Genomic DNA, 17,208 nt, shown 5'->3' with positions numbered 1-17,208 from the left:
GCCAGCGAGCATCTTACTTACCTCCGCCCGGCCGCCCCGGCCCGGCGAGCATTTCACTTAGCTCCAACCGGCCGCCCCGGCCTGGTGAGCCTCTCACTTTGCTCCGACCAGCCGCCCCGGTCCGACGAGCATTTCACTTCGCTCCGATAGGCCGCTCCGGCTCGGTGAGCGTAGCGCTTGGTTTCGCCCGACCACCACGACCCGGTAGACCGATCACCTGCATATTTGTCTGCTTTTGCATTATATCACATGCTTGCCTGCTTGCATGTCGCACAATATGTGTTTGCATTTGCATTTGCACTTGGGTGATTCTCCCTAGTGAGAATCACCATTGTCTCCGGGTCACTGCCGCCTCGGTACACATCTTTCGGGCCCCTGTCGCTACGACACACCCATCACTTTTGGTCACTGTTGCTACGGTACACCTTTCGTCGGGTCACTGCCTCCACGACACGCCCATCCCTTTTGGTCACTGCCACTACAGTACACCTCTCTTCGGGCAACTGCCTCCACGGCACGCCTATCCCTTTTGGTCATACAGTACACTTTTCTTCGGGGCACTGCCTCCACGGCATGCCCATCCCTTTCGTCACCGCCGCTACAACACACCCATTTGTTCGGGCCGCTGCCTCCACGACATGCCCACCTTTTTCTGTGTCACTGCTTCACGGTACACTCATTACTTATATCACATGACTGATTGCATTTGCATATGTATGTTTGCATGGATAGCGAGTCAGGCTCGTTAAAAGAGTGACCCCGTGTTGGTCGCGATGCCTTAACGAGCATTGCTTGCTGGATTGATCCCGGTGAGCAATGCGAGTTAAGTCATCGGGATTGACACGAGTATGACTGTGCTAAAGATCTAATAGATCTAACTCGTGTCACCCCTCTTCGTGACACCCTTTAGATCCTTTGGATCTTTAGGATGGGGCCGGTATGACGACCCCGTCAAAGTCATACTATACCCAGACTTACCCCACACTTAGATACTAGGCTGACGCACTTTTTGTTAGATGGTGTGCTAGGCTAGGATTTAGGGTGCTAGGTAGTCTTTTTGATGCCTGACTATTGTTCTCTGCTGGATTGGTTGCCCAGTCAGGTATCTTTCTTCTACATTTTGCTTGTGATGTGACTGCATGCTGCATATGTGTGGTAGTATGTTAGGGCGTTCTTCTGCAGGGAGCCATGCCTATTTATTTGCACACACACAGGTACCGCTATAGGGGGAGCAAATAATGATTTCTGACCCTTTTTCTTGCAGGTGTTATTAGCTCCCCCACTTTAAGGCATGACTCATGATACATTATTTGCATGCGAGCTTTCCCTTTGACACTTGCTTTCATGCAGGATTGAGTCTTTTATTTTCCTATGTACTTTTTAGAGTCTAGGAGAGTCCTGTGGCAGAAATAAGATATAGTATAAATAAGATATGGTCACAGGTTCTCAGAAATTTGGCGCAGAAACCACGTTGAGGGGCCCAGGAGCAGATGCTCGTGCCCCGTATCTTAATTCTGCATTTTATATTGATGTATAAAATTAGGAACGGGCATGTATATGCAGAGTCCAGCCGCCTTTTTCTTTTCTGGGATATGTTGCCGACCCAGCGACACCGACCTGTTAATTATTTTGATTTGACTTGTTTTTTTCGCTTTTTGCATCATATTGCATGTCTGCACTTGCATGTGTTTTCCTTGTTTCTTTCTGTGATCTGGGATTTCACGATATAATCTAGGCTCATTAAGGACCCTAAAATTATAATTTTCTACAAAATCCTAAATAAAATATTCAAGATAATTAAAATTTAGGATTAAAACATTCAGGATTTAAAAATTTTCACATTTACTTTCCTGCTTATGTTAATAGGGCCTCCACAATACTTAAGGACTGCTCTAGAAAATTGCATGATATTTGCATGTCCTGAGGAGGAGTCCCTGTGCTTCTCCAACCTGACTGGCCCAACATATCTCTTTATAGGTGGTTGTCTAGTGCGCCTAGGGTGTTAGAAGGCTCTCTGACCCAGACATGGTGTAAGTCCTTTTTTTTGGAGCGTTTCCAGTTTTGTAGCTGAACCTCCACTTTCTTTTCCTTCCTGAAGCATCCTTGCTACTTCGACAAATATAAGTCCCATCTCTTGAAGCTCCAGCTTTTAGTCATAGGATAGAGTTTCGTTCCTTTGACCTTAGGGCTACCGAGGTTCTCGTGGACGACGCAATTCACAGATTGCTGACAGGGGATCTCAGGACGTGTTGGGTCGACTACCTTCACGATCAGGTAGACTTAGGGTCCTAATAGCTGTGGATGACGGGTTCGTGGTACCCCGACCTAGTTACTTCTACCTTTTAGGATCACTCTACCTTTCTTTTTGTTGAGCCCCTTTGAGCCCTGTCGCTCCTTGACTTTGTTGATATCATTTTGACGGCCCGATGTCGAAGAGCTGCCGCCCATTTGGGATACGATGATTTGTCCTCTGCCCTTATGGCCCGAACGTGATTTGACATGTTGGGAATCCCCGTCAAGATGATTTAGGTTATTCCGTGGGCCCCGTGTGCCGATGAGCCGCTACCCATTCGGGATGTGAGAGACTCACTCTTTGCCCGATGGCTTAGCGCGAGCTTTGAAACATCGGGATCGTTCCCACTCGGAATAGTATTCCTTTGAGTACTTATTGCCCCAGGTTCACAATAATCCAAATGAAACCCCTTTTATCGAGAGTATTCTTGGGTACCCCCAAGATGTAATTAAACAAGTGAGATACGTCCCCTTGGGAGTGCTCTTGACCCCAGAACAGGCACCTACACCTTAATCTCTGGTTATGAGTAGTCTACGTAGGTATTCTTTCGGGGATATCGGTCTAAGGTGCTTTCGCTCGATCTTGTTTGGGCGGACACTCTTAACCTATCCTTGCGAAGTTTACCGCACGTAGACTCTCCACGTTTTGTGTTTTCTCTTGTTTGTCGTTTTGTCGTATGACCCTTCTTATTCGGTTCCTCTCCTCTTCGAATCATTGATCTGGTTCGGAAGGGAGATTTATTCAAATGGGGGAAGTATACGACGATCGGCAAGCTGGCGACTCCTTCTAAAATAAAAGAGAGAAAAACAAACGAAAACATTGTACAATGAAACTTTTTTTATCATATTCAACGGTTCGATTATTAATTTTATTATTATTTTTTTCTGCCCCCGATCCACAAATCCCGTGAAAAAATTCTTCTTCAAAGAAGGAATATAGTTTTCTTGTGTAGAATGCAACAACCTTCTTCAATATCAGACAACTTTTTACAACAGGAACAATGCTAGACATGTCACATTTAAAATCTTCATCTTGTTCATTTCTTCTTCATATATTCATGACCTTTTTCAATCTTAAAAAGCAATCGATGATAGCTTGTAGGCTTAGAAATTCCATGGCACACATTATTTTAATACTCACTGCGCTGTGTTGATAGAATTTCCATACAAAAAATATTTTCTCTTGGGAGCAGGACGATGACTAGGGCTTCCTCTGGATTTAGGCTGAAGCCGAGTGAGGGGGAAATTTGGAAGAAAATGATTTCTGATCCGGCATCAGAATGGACAAATTGGATGCAAGGAAAGTGTTGTGGGTTATATTTCCTACCGTGCACCACTGTTTCAGGAAAAGTATTGCATGCATATTTTCGTAAGTGTTCCGACGACTTGGATGTGCCCAAATAGAAAAAAATAATAATAACTCTTCTGAAATTAATATATATATATATATATATATATATATATATATATATAATGTGCGGATGAGATAGATGTGAATTAATTGTAAACTGGTAATATTGACGCGATATTAGAGTGTTATTCGTAGCAATGGGGTTGTATTGTGGTGTAATGCCACCTCAATACTACACCAATACCACAACCTACATGTACGTTTAGTGTACATAGTATTCACTCTTTGTCATACGAGAAAATATTATATACGGACACCTAAAGTAGTCTGCGTTCGGAGTCCAATGATAGAGCGTCACGTGTTAAGTGGGCCCCACTATAATACACTGGTATTGACCAGTGTTAAAAATGATGAAACTCACTTGACATGTGGCGCCCCACCATTAAATTTCGAATGAATCAATAGTCTTGATGTAATATTTTTTCCTGTCATAGAAGAAAAAAAATATAACATCAAGATATGTCAACCCCCTCTAATCGCAGCCGTTAATCGTATAGTTAACGCGTACGTAATATTCTCTTATGTAATCTACCACGTGAAATATAGGTATGTTCATCGGACCTAATATTTGCTCACCTTTCTGAGAGACTGGTTTTATTTACGCAGATCCTTCTTTCAAGACACATCAATTGTAGCAAATATTTGATTTTTATTTTAAATTATATAAATAAAAAATTAATGATTCTGATCTTTTCAATAAATATAGAATCCTTTCCGAGGCGAAGCAACACTGGACATTCTAGAACCTCTGCCGAATCCACCACAAAGCTCCAAACGCATACGCGAAGCTTCATTTATTGATTTCCAATTTCAAAGGGTTCTCTCCTTCGGAATATATATATATATATATATATATTATAATATAAGTTTTGATGCAGAAATATATGATGACTTCAATAACATTGTATAACTTGTTCGAATGAGATAGATCATACATTAAAGTAAAGATTTTTTTTTCTTATTTAGTAAATCTATCATGTGAGGTAACACCATTTTATTAGAATTTTGATGTATTTTCTCTTATTTAATAAATTAAACTTTAAAAAAATTAAATTGTATAATAAAAATATATTCGTGTTGAGAGTAGAAGATTAAGACGAGATAGGATTCACCGCTACAAGAATATGAGTGCTAGTGGTCAGAGTCAAAGCCAGCAAGAACAAATTCAATTGAGAAGACTAAATGTATGCATGTATGTTTTGTATTTTATTTTATAAAAAAATTAAAATAATAATATTTTTAATGTGATATAAAAAGATTTGGTTGATATAAAAATAAAAAAAATAACTAAGATATATAATAAATACATAAGAATTGGATGGTAATTTATGTAAATGCTTTTTTCCCCTACCTCAAAACGGTAGTGTGACGGTACTGTGGAATGTTTTGAAGCTCCCCATTCAAAGATTCAAACTTGCCGGCTGCACCACCTGCATTCAGCCCACGAGTACTCGTTTCTCAACATTCAGTGGTTGAATGCGTCAACTTTAAAAGGAATTCGCTTCGTCTCCGACGTTTAGAACGATAAAAATCAAATCGGATTACCAATCGTCTGAAGGGGGGAACCATGGGTGGCTTTTACCCCTTCAACGATTCCACTCTCAGCCTGGTCCTTTCTGCTGCCACTCTCATCTTCATCTTCGTCCTCCCCACAGCACGGGCAGCATCAAGCTCCCTGCTTTCCCCCGGTAAATCTCTCCCTGATGGCGCCACTCTTGTTTCCCCCGGTGACATATTCGAGCTCGGATTCTTCAGCCCCGGCAACTCCACCAAACGTTACGTAGGCATTTGGTACCGGGACTTCTCCACCTCCACCGTACTATGGGTTGCCAATCGCGACTCCCCAGTTCTCGACAATTCTGGCTCCCTCGCCATCGCCGATGACGGAAACCTCGTCATCCTTGACGGCCTTGAGGACGTCGTCTGGTCATCAAAAGTTGCCTCCTTTCCGTCGAATGAATCGGCGGCGGAGCTTTTAGACAACGGCAATCTTATGCTCAACAGCAGCGGTTCCATCATGTGGCAGAGCTTCGACCATCCCACTGACACCTACCTCCCCGGCATGAAGGTCGGCCTCGATCTCATCACCAACGTGAACCAGTTCTTCACCTCCTGGCGCAGCTTGGATGACCCGGCAACGGGGAACTTCTCCATGGGCATCGCGCCGGATCAGTCAACGCAAATCTTTATATGGGAAGGAAGCAAACCGAGGTGGCGTTCCGGTCGGTGGGACGGGCAGGTGTTCATAGGAATACAGAACATGGTGCCTACATACATCTACGGCTTCAAACTCAGCAACTTCGAGCAGGAGAAGAAGATGTATTTCTACTACACTCAATTCAACAGCTCTCACCGCTACATTCTCAATCCGGATGGCATCGAACGCCATCTGGTGTGGGCAAATGACACCAAAAACTGGCATCAGTTCTGGGCGCAGCCGATTACCCAATGCGAGATTTACAATCGGTGCGGAAACAACGCGTCCTGCACGGACAGTGCCGATGGCAACTCGCCGACCTGTAACTGTTTGAAAGGTTTCGAGTTGAAAAGTGAGAACTCGTCCGATGGGTGCGTGAGGAGGACGCCGCTGCTGTGTGAGAGGAACAATGGCAGCGCTGCCAGCGCCGGCGGTAAACCGGACGGGTTCTATTTGATGCAAGGGGTGAAACTGCCGGATTTGTCCCAGTGGTTGGGACCTTCAATCGATAGCGAGTGCGAGGAAGCTTGTTTGATGAATTGCTCCTGTAAAGCTTACAGCTTTGTAACAGGGATCGGTTGTTTAATGTGGGGAAGAGACTTGGTCGACATCCACTTATTCTCCAGCGGTGGGAATGATTTCTATCTTCGACTCGCCGGTTCCGAATTTGGTGAGTCTGTACTTCTCATATCAACTATGGTATGTTCTATTGATTCATGCTTAATTTTTATATTTATCTGTTATCGAAGATGATAATAAGAAGGGATTAGAAGCGTATGTCATTGTGATCATTTTGCTGTCGGCCGTGGCGTTAATGGTGGGCGGAATTTTTTTGATTTGGATGTATAAAAGTAGAATGGAAGGTGAGATTTGTTTCTGCTGTCTTTAGCTCAATGTAGAAATTAAAACCAATTTTTCTAAATTTGAACTGCTAAATTTTTGCAGAGTTCTATAGAAGAGTGATAAAACGTCAGGAAAGTCTGGTGGATGGAAGAAGATCAGGAGGAGGTGGAGATCCATCGACGGACTTTTCTGCTGTGATTGATATGCATGAACAGGGGAAAGGTGGACGAGATGTTTCTTTATTCAGTTTTGAGACTATAGAAGAAGCAACACAAAGCTTTTCTTCATCGAATTTGCTTGGAGAAGGTGGATTTGGTCCTGTTTACAAGGTAAAGACTTCTATCCATATCTGGAAGAGTACTAAAAAATATGAAATAAACTTTGCTCCTTTATTTGTCAAGTTATATACGTCATGGAGGACGTTGGTTTTACTTACTTTTAGCTAAAATGCCAACTACCTTTAATTTTATTGACTGAGAGTTTTGGTCTGTCCTTACAAGCATTGAATTTATCCTCATGTTTTTTGGTTTTTTTACACTGAATTTGTTGAGTGTGAATCTTAAAGGGGCTTGAATTTTGGTCTCTGATACATTAGCAGTGGAATTTATTTTAAACTTGAAACCTTAAAGCTTATTAAAAAGGTCTTTCCTTTGGTATTTTATATAAAGTTACATTTTACATCACTACACCTTGATGAGGTTAAAATAGCATGTTCATCACCACACCTTGTCTTTAGTAGCATCATTTTCAAACTAATCTCACCCAAAGATATTGGAACACTATTTGTCACAAAACTTGCTCAATGGGAATTTATAAAACCTTAGTTGTGCAAGCTAATGACCTTGAGAAGGGAAATTGGATTATGTTACAATGAACTGTTGAGTTCCTTAATGGAATTGATCATTTCAAATTTCAAATACAGACAGCTTCCAAGTAGTTTTCAGGAGGAAAAGTTCTCATGTAAACACTAACAATTATGCTTTTTTTGTAGGGCATGTTACCTGGCGGGCAAGAAATAGCTGTAAAAAGGCTTTCAAAGAGTTCCGGCCAAGGAATGGAAGAATTTAAAAATGAGGTTATACTAATCGCTAAACTGCAGCACAGAAATCTAGTCAGGCTTTTAGGCTATTGCATGAGATGGGACGACAAGATGCTCGTCTACGAATACATGCCTAACAGAAGCTTGGATGCTTGCTTATTCAGTAATTTATAAACCCTATTCCTTTCTTAACTACATGAATCATTTTATTTATCTCGACCCTTAACATATCATATAAAACTTTTCAGCAGACGCGAGCAGGAAACTTTCTCTGGACTGGAACACAAGATACAGCATCATCGAAGGCGTTGCTCGAGGACTCCTCTACCTCCATCGTGACTCGAGATTACGAGTCATACATCGCGATCTAAAAGCGAGCAACATCTTGCTTGATGAACAAATGAATCCAAAAATATCAGACTTTGGCATGGCAAGGATCTTTGGTAACGATGGAAATGAAACCAGCACGAAGCGGGTGGTCGGAACATAGTAAGCTCATCTCTACATGAATGAATATATTCTTTATACAAAAACAGACATCATTCTAAGAAAAATCTCTTATTTGAATTCAGTGGTTACATGTCGCCAGAGTATGCAATGCAAGGCTTGTTCTCAGTAAAATCTGATGTCTACAGCTTTGGAGTTCTACTCATAGAGATTGTGAGTGGGAAGAGGAACAGCACATACTACAACTCTGAACTGTCGCTTAACCTCTTAGGATACGTGAGTGGAAGTATGGTTTTGCTGATAAACACTTTGTGGATGAATTCAGACTAACAAATTTGTGTCTTTTTTGTAGGCTTGGAAGCTATGGAATGAAGACAACGTGATGGAGTTGGTGGATTCATCTATAAGGAGTTCCTGCTCGGTGAGGGAGGTTTCCAGATGTGTGAATGTGGGGCTTTTATGTATTCAGGATCGAGCGAATGATAGGCCAACGATGTCGTCTGTGATTGTTATGTTAGAGGGTGAGAATTGTGCTCATCCGATGCCACGACAGCCTAAGTTTGCAGCAGATATTAGTCAAAGTGAGACGGACTCATCTACCTTGGATCAGAAGATTGCTTCTGCAGATAATTCCATTACAATGTTAACTGGGAGGTGATGGATTTATTTTTGTTGAGAATGGAGTATATAGAAGCAAGAGGTTTTTTAACCCTTTAATATGAGCCAAAGATGAGAAGTTCTGGTTCAGAAAGGAAGCAGAGACGAGGGAAATTGTTGCAGTGCTAACCCATAAAAAGGTCATCCTATATAATACATATCTAACACCTAAACTTTACTTTTAACATTTATAACATCCAAATTATTTATATCACATTAAAAATACCACTATTTCATATGTATATATATATGAAGTACATCTTTTTATGCATAGCTAAAATGTCAAATATGTGAAAATTAAATGCATGGGAATTGAGTGGTATGTATGCATATCTTCCTATCTTTCACTGTTAAAAAGAAATTATTATGATACTTTTTTCATCTTTTTCATATTAAGGGTGCATTTCATAACTTTAAAATATTATTTTTTTATGAAAGATTTTTGCAATTAGATTTGTTGGTGTAATAACAAAATTAAATTTCTTACAACTTTTTTTATCCCATAATAATTTCAGAAATTAAGTTTTTCTCCGGTCAAAATTTAACCTTGGAATGCAATTAACTGCACTCTAGTAGCTAAAGGTGTAATTTTTCATGATGAGATTATATGTTCAACTCGGAGCATATTCCTATTTGGGCTCATTTTTCCCTCAAAATAATAATAATAATAATAACAGAAAATTCTTTCATATTATTTATCAACAGTATACTCATTAAAAGTCAATATTTTTTAGCTTTGTTTTGCTTATAAACATGTTATAACTCATTGCAAAAAGGGGTAGTTTCTAAGCATATTCTAAGTATGTTTCTTAAGCATATACTTAATACACTTTCAAATATAAATTTTCCCCAATTTTGACAACATAATTTAATCATACATTTCAATCTTGGAATGACTCGAGCTCAAATAGAAAGTGAGCTATATCAAGCTAGAATTGAGATCAAATATAGACATCTTATAGCAAGTCTTGGCTTAGCTCAAGATCTTTTTTTCTTAGAAAAGATGAGCCTAAAGAGTAATATATGTGATTCAAACCGGTGATCTCACAGTGATAAACTATAACTTCAACTATTATGTTGCGGCTAAGTGCACCATAACTTGAGAATAGATTGAAAATTTTCAAGCGGATCTTGAGTTACTAAAAAAAACAATCAATTGAAGATCAGATCCCTATCACTTAGCGTAATGGCAAGCATATTTTATTAGTCTCTTTCATATTTAGTCTATATACTTAAGTACTCTAATCTGCCTTCAGCATGCCTTCAGCAAGCCTTCAGCACAAACTCAACTCAACGGAGTTTGAAAACTTTGACCAAATTACGCAACGTACTCGACATATACAGACAATAATCTCACCAGTCATAAAACGTTTATTAGCTCTAACTTATGCTTTGTTTTTGTTCAATGACAGAAAATAATAATAACAAGAATATAATTTTCAACGGCAAAGTTTATTACCAAAACATGTTCCAAAAGCAAAATGACAAATAGCATAAATAATAAACTAAATGCAATTCTAATTTTAGTTTTAAGTTGTTGAGTTATGTGTAACAAGAGTTTAATTGGGTTTATTATTTAATCATTGTAAATCCTATTTAAACACATATCCTTAATGAAACAGTAGGTTTTTGGCGTACTTTTCTTTCAATTTGGTATAAGGGCCAAACACTAGCCGTCTCTACCTTTCCCTCTATTACTCGCGTCCTTTTTCTTCTACCCGCATCACCTGCAAGAGGCAGACCAGCGATGCGACACATCCCGCGTCCCATGCAAAAGAGTTGAGTCGTACTCCCTCCGTTGCGGAGCTATATGTTTAAACTCATTGGCACTCAGGGACCGCACAATTAGTCTCAGAGCATTCTCGATGATTTGTTGTGAGTTAAAAACCATAAATTAAAAGTTTATTTTGACTATAACTATTGAAAGTGTCAATTAAACATTGTTTTTCATTATGCGGGAGGAGTTCGAATAGTTCCGGGAGAAGCACTTGGCCACTCAGGCCCAAACATCCGCCAGCAGCAGTGGTAGTAAGTCAACCACTGTGCATTCCAAGTATGAGCTTTGGGCCTGGGTGGCAAGGAGGAAGAAGGGGAGGGTTTACAACCTTTGAGTGAAGGGCATAGCCTTCGAGGCCGAGCTCTTTCGTGGTCCCGTTCCTAGTTCCCTGAGCTCCTCACAACCAAACCAGGAGGCTCTAGTCAGGCAGGGAGCTACAATGAACAAAGAGATTTGCCGATTGCACGATTAGATGCTAGAAGAACAACATAGAGTCGAGGACTCTATAGTGTGCATGACAGAAACCTTAGCAGATAATCAAGGCAAGCAGTCGATGACATCCGTGTAGGAGGGTAGGAGAATGAGGAGGAGAATGATGGAGATGATGAATATTTTTTCTTATATTTTCTTTTATTTGTAAGCATTATGTTGAACATTTATTGTAGAATTTTTTGGATTAAATTTACTGCTCTTATTTGAGACGATTTGTGACAGTATCTTTATTTTATTAATAATACTGTTTGGAGATTTGATCTATGATATAGCTATGTTTAGTGTGGTATGTGATGTGGACTGTGTTTTTTTACAGGTTACGGAAATGTAATTGATATTCTAAAAAACATTTTTCAGTGTTACAGGTTTGCGTCGAATCTACATTCATTTTCAGACGCAAAATTCGATGCTACATTGGCAATAATATTATGTAATTTTATAATATTTTCTGACGCAAATGAGACGGTAATTCAATGCTAATATTTATCGTTCAATATTTTCGGACGCAAATTTCAACGCATTTTTTGTATAAACAAATCAGACGTTAATATGACGCAATAACCGACACAAATTATTTGTGTCTGAAAATTTTGTCGTAAATTGGACGTAAACAACATTACCGGCCCCGGATTAACAACGAAAAAAATTGAACATAAATCGAGCTCAAATTCGATGATAACCCTTAAAAGTCGTCAAATTTGCGTATGATCTATCCAACATAAATATGCTCAATTCCTATAATGTGTTATACTCCTACTATTTATAATACTGATCATGATTTTATTTTGATATCTTTTCTTCAAATAAATTTTGATTAATTAATAACAATCTCAAACTTGGGGCATTAATCCTATTATTCAATTCAAATCATCCTCAACCTCAATCTCAAGGCCATCAAAATATATATGACATTTTGACTTGATCTCTAATGGATTAAATTTTGGAGTATATTACATCAATAATCCATTTGTCATTGTTAGGAATCATATGATTTAGATTCTCACCTTCTTATTGCTCAAAAAGGGACTGAAAAGCTCTCAATATCAAAGCAATGTGGCCAACAAAAACCATATAGGTGGAATGGCTTATCAATTCACCACACACTCCATGAACAAATCATAATACCCTTCATTTAAACTCTCTTCCAAAATGGCAACATAGATTTTATTCCGAAGTCTAAACTCTCCCCACCGTTGAAAGTTCCCTTTTGAACTCTTACTTTCTCATTACAGTCAAAAAGCTCCATTAACTTTCTTTGACCTTGCACTTTTTGAACTATCATCATGCCATATTAATATTATCACGTGTGATTTGAATTATGTGAATCAATAATATCAATTTCATGACATTCACAGCCTAAATTTAATCAACATACTGAAGCATTCATCACCCCCACAATACTTACACATTGGATATATAATTATCATTGCCAACACATAATTCACGTTGGTGACGAGGTCGAGCCCGACCTTCATGTCGGGGAGAAGTCGAAGGCATAAAATCTAACCCATTTTCAACCACTTCCATTGGATTATAATCATCATCAGTGATGAAAGAAATCATTAGCTTTTTTGTTTTTATTACAAGCAACAGTTAAAATCTTATCTCAAATGAAGTCAAATATTGCCGAATAAGAACTTTTAGTTTTTAAATCCTGAGTTAATATTAAATTCTGTGTATTTTTCTTCTCTGGCAGTTGACATTAGATTTTATTATCTGTTTATATTTATCTACTCCAGTCGACATCACAGCCTTCAATTTTGAACGCTTGTTTACTGAGAAAAATTGTATGAAGATTTAGTGCTTCTTCTGAAAAGGAAATTTTTATGAAGAAGAAGGAAAGTTTGATGAAGAAGAACATCTGCCTGTACATTACATAACCATTTAATTTTAATTTCATCATATTTATTTAATTCAATTGTTAAAGGGATCAAATCTTCTTTTTTTAAAGGGACCAAATATAATTTTTTTTTTTTTTTTTTTTTTTTTGATGCATTTTGAGTTTGTAACCACTTCTGATGTTTTTTAATGAGCTTATTCAAAATATAATTATATTTTTTTTATTAGTAATTCATGATATATGATTAGCCAGTATATTTGTAACCATTTCATTGTATTTGTAATAGACTCTATGCTCGATTCATATAGAAATGTTCAGTATAATTTAATTTTGTCACTTGGTTATGGTCGTAGAGAAGTGGGTTGGGTACTTTATTAAATAATAAAATGAAATCATCATCATTTAATTAGGATCAACCATTAAAACTACTGAAATTGTAATGCTGATTTAATATATCTGATTGAGAGGCTGTTAAATATATATGATTTAACATATCCTGATTGAAGCATTTGACTCGAAATACTACTAATCAATTTTATATATACATACATATATATTGATCTTTGATGAGTAAAATTTTTAAAAAATTTAATTGACTACAAGACTATAAAGATTTATAATCAATTAAAAGTAATAAATTATTAAATCAGATTCAAATAATGTTTTAAATCTTATCCCAATTTTTAACATCATATCACTACGTGATTAGGGTTGTCAAAACAACTCTTTGTCCGTGAATGGCTCGTGTTCGGCTCGTTAAGCAAACGAGCCGAATACGAACACACTTTTTGAGCTCGAAATATAAACGAGGCGAACACGCGTTTGCCTTGTTTGCACCCCTATTTGTCAACAATTATAATTGTCATTTCATACAAGAAAAAAAAAATAATAAGGGGCATTTACAAACACACCAAGAAATTTTTATACATCTGCATATCTAACAGTACTCAAACTTTGCTTGTTTACAATTATAACACTGAAAGTTTCATATCACATTAAAAGTGATACTGTTTTAATTTTTAAAAAGTGAAATACATCTTTTCATATATAAAAATAAGATGACAAAGTACACAATTAAAGTTTGGAAAATGTGCATACAAATCACAAAATTATTATGTATTTACATGTCTCACACCTAAACTTTCATGTTTAGGTATATAGCACTATGTTGCTTTAAAATTATGCAGGAAAATGTGTATTTATATTTTTATGTGATATTACAAACTTGAGTGCTATATGTGTAAATATGAAAGTTTAGGTGTGAGATGTAAATATATAAAAATTGTGTGCAATATATGCAAATGCCCCTTAAGGTTTAGGTGTCTGCTATATAAATGCATAAGAATTGAGTGCAATGTATGTAAATTTCCTAATAAATAAATAACTTTGGCTGCAATTTTTGTCACAAGCAGTAGAGAAAACTTCCAAACAATCAAGAAAAAATTGATTCTAAGGACAAGGAAATCAATGGAATGGTCAAACAAAACCATAGAATATTGAGCAAGACATCTTCAAATGAACCCAAATGGCATCAACAAAGAGAAATAACAGCATTAATAGAAGAAGAACATTACATGTATCCAATAAAACAAATAAAAATATAAAAATAAATAAATCTAATTAGTTGATGATGACTTGTGATATGATGTACATTGTTTTTCTAAATAGAAGAAGAAAATTACTATTAAAAATAACATAAATAATGCATCAATCCTTCAAGGATGAAAATGCATGCCACTTGTAAGGAAAATTTTATGAAGAAAAACATGCATTTAGAACTACCACAATTGCAGGGCCGTATAAGTCATGAATCCAAAGTGTCCTTGGTCCTATAAGTCTAGTAGGAAACCTCAAAATAACACTAAACTCTAATTTTCTAACCACAAAAAAAACCTCTTTTGCTTAGCGAGTATAATGTCAAAATAGTCTACCGATTATTTACATGGGATCATCTTAGTCCCCGAGTCTATCAAAGTGTCGCATTAGTCCTTAAGTTTCTTTTAATATGGGTGGAACGAGTCCATAGGTAGAACTATTTTAATCCATATCAAAAGAATCTAAGAACTAAACTGACACTTTTGTAGATTTTGGGACTAAAAGAGACCCCCACAAAAGTCAGTAGACTATTTTCACTTTTTTTCCTTTGTTAAACTTTAATAAGCTCTACTCAGATGTATAAATCATCTAAAAAGAAAATGATGTATCGCCTGTGATTTGCTACGATGAAGGAAGTAAAGATTGTCAATCTTCTTTTCCCTCATCAAAATTATTACGCCCCTTAAAAACATGTAAAACTCTGCCGTTAGCATTGAATATACACCTATTAGTATCTAAACAACAAAAATACATAATATTCTTCTTCAAAATTTGCACATATCCAACCTCTCAAGTACTTAATATATTTTGATCTGAATCATTTATATCCCAATTATCTTATAGTAAATATCATTACTCATGAAAACATGTTCACCATTGACAGATCTATATGAGATTAACCAATCTCTATGAACGGGTCAAGTGATATAAACATATATAATCAAGGATTCAATCTTTAGTTGAAGAAACAAAATAATGTTGCTAAAAGTGAAATACCATCTTTGGTGTGGAATGCAAACAATTGTTGCTTTAAATGGAAGCGATTTGTAAAAAACTTAGTAATGCATAAAGATTCCAACTTTTATGAAAACAAATGTACAATGTGCTCTTAATTGCTACCCTTCGAAGAATTGTCCCCCAAACTTAGGATAATTGAACCAGGAGCTCTCGGATTCATCTATGATCCCTCATCCACGTCAATTAGGGAATCTAAACCTTCAAAACTTTAAGAAAGCCCTATTCGGACAAAGATGCTCTCATTTTCATTTACCAAATGTTAAAATAATTATTCCAATTGAATATTCAGAACTTATATTTAGTATTGTCGGCAGAAGGCTCTGATGATCCCATCTCCTAGTTTTAAATTGACAATGTTGGTCTGATACCATTTATTGGATCAGAAGTACCCAAAGAATTTCATTTGAAAGCACCAAAAAGAGCAAATAAATTTAACTTAAAAGAAAGAAAACTAACATTGCATGCACAAAGTAAACACAAGAACAAGAACAACAAGTTTTATTTGGTTCAATCCAAATTGACCAACATACACAAAGCGATAAGGCAAAGACAGTTCTATTATCAAAATATTGATAACAATTCGAGAAGAGAAACAATATTAATAAAACTTCCTACTCACAAAGTAAATGAAAAAGTGTGGAAAAGATCTTAATAAATTGGAACAACTTTATATAAAGAAAGACGAAAAAGAAGAAGATAATTTTTCCCACCAACTTCCCACCTAATATCCAAGAGAAAAAAGCAAATTGTCTTCTTCCTTCAAAACCTTCAAACTTACAAACCATGAAGAAGTTGGCAAATAACTCCGCTCAATTTTGATTTTCTACAAAAGCCGCTTCTAGCTGATATTTGGTCCTCTTTTTTTTTAACCTCAAGTTCTCATTTTTTCTAGCAGTATCAACAATCATGATGGATGTTACAAGTTTGACATTATTTATAAATAATACATTACTCTTTTGCTTATGTATGAAAACCATGCCTAATGTAAAGAAACATCTATGAATGAAAAAATGCATCTAAAACCACATTTGGATCTAACAATAGAAGTACCCTAATAAGTCATACTGAATATTATCCAAAGTGCCCCTATTCCTATGAACTTAGTAGGGGACCTCAACTTATAACGCTCGCCCGGAATACAATGCTCACAAAAGTCTAAAGCTCCAATCCTCTAGCCACAAAACAAATCCCTTTTACTCGACTCTAATAAGACCCACTCTGACATGAGCCAAAGCATTACATGAAATAATCTAGTTGAATCATCTGAGGAAGAAATTCATGTATCATCAATAGTTTTGCTACACTGAATAATTTATGGATTTCCAATCTTTTGCCGTTATCAAAAAATTAATGCCCCTTCAAACAAGTAAAACCCCACAATCAGCATTGAAGCTTAAAAAATAAAAATACATGAGATTCATCTTCAAAATTCACACATTTCTAACCTTTCCTAAAGTCATCAAAACTCCATCTTATCTTGATCTGAATTATGACCAAATCTCCAAAATGGAAATTAAATTTATCTTCTTCCTTCAAAATTTTGAAACACAAAAACATGAAGAAACTGCCAAGCAAAGTCTTCGCAGTTATCATCTCCTAC

The 17,208-nt window shown here is 36.9% G+C and overlaps 1 protein-coding gene across 2 annotated transcripts; it reads left to right on the top strand.

The window, feature by feature from the left end:
- Positions 1 to 5,167: 5,167 nt before the first annotated feature.
- On the top strand, positions 5,168 to 9,106 carry LOC110029195 (G-type lectin S-receptor-like serine/threonine-protein kinase B120). Of its 2 annotated transcripts, none has more exons than XM_020731372.1 (7): positions 5,168 to 6,570; positions 6,650 to 6,763; positions 6,846 to 7,072; positions 7,735 to 7,945; positions 8,034 to 8,271; positions 8,355 to 8,505; positions 8,582 to 9,106. In XM_020731372.1, exons 1-7 carry the CDS (start codon positions 5,271 to 5,273, stop codon positions 8,885 to 8,887), a joined length of 2,547 nt encoding a protein of 848 aa, XP_020587031.1. In that variant the 5' UTR covers positions 5,168 to 5,270; the 3' UTR covers positions 8,888 to 9,106. The 2 variants fall into 2 exon arrangements, with proteins under 2 accessions (XP_020587031.1, XP_020587030.1); XM_020731371.1 differs by having other exon boundaries at positions 8,031 to 8,271.
- The last annotated feature ends 8,102 nt before the right edge of the window (positions 9,107 to 17,208 follow it).

Source organism: Phalaenopsis equestris, unplaced genomic scaffold, assembly GCF_001263595.1.
Source record: "Phalaenopsis equestris unplaced genomic scaffold, ASM126359v1 Scaffold000552, whole genome shotgun sequence".
Classification (NCBI taxonomy): domain Eukaryota; kingdom Viridiplantae; phylum Streptophyta; class Magnoliopsida; order Asparagales; family Orchidaceae; genus Phalaenopsis; species Phalaenopsis equestris.
The sequence above is the reverse complement of the archived record's forward strand: the minus strand, read 5'-3'. Positions and strand labels throughout refer to the sequence as shown.

Excerpts from the sequence above, each read along its gene's own strand:
- LOC110029195 (XM_020731371.1), top strand. The coding sequence starts at position 5,271 with ATGGGTGGCTTTTACCCCTTCAACGATTCCACTCTCAGCCTGGTCCTT. Across the intron at positions 7,946-8,030 it reads CTTGGATGCTTGCTTATTCA|CAGACGCGAGCAGGAAACTT; the intron begins GTAATTTATAAA and ends AAAACTTTTCAG. Across the intron at positions 8,506-8,581 it reads CGCTTAACCTCTTAGGATAC|GCTTGGAAGCTATGGAATGA; the intron begins GTGAGTGGAAGT and ends TCTTTTTTGTAG.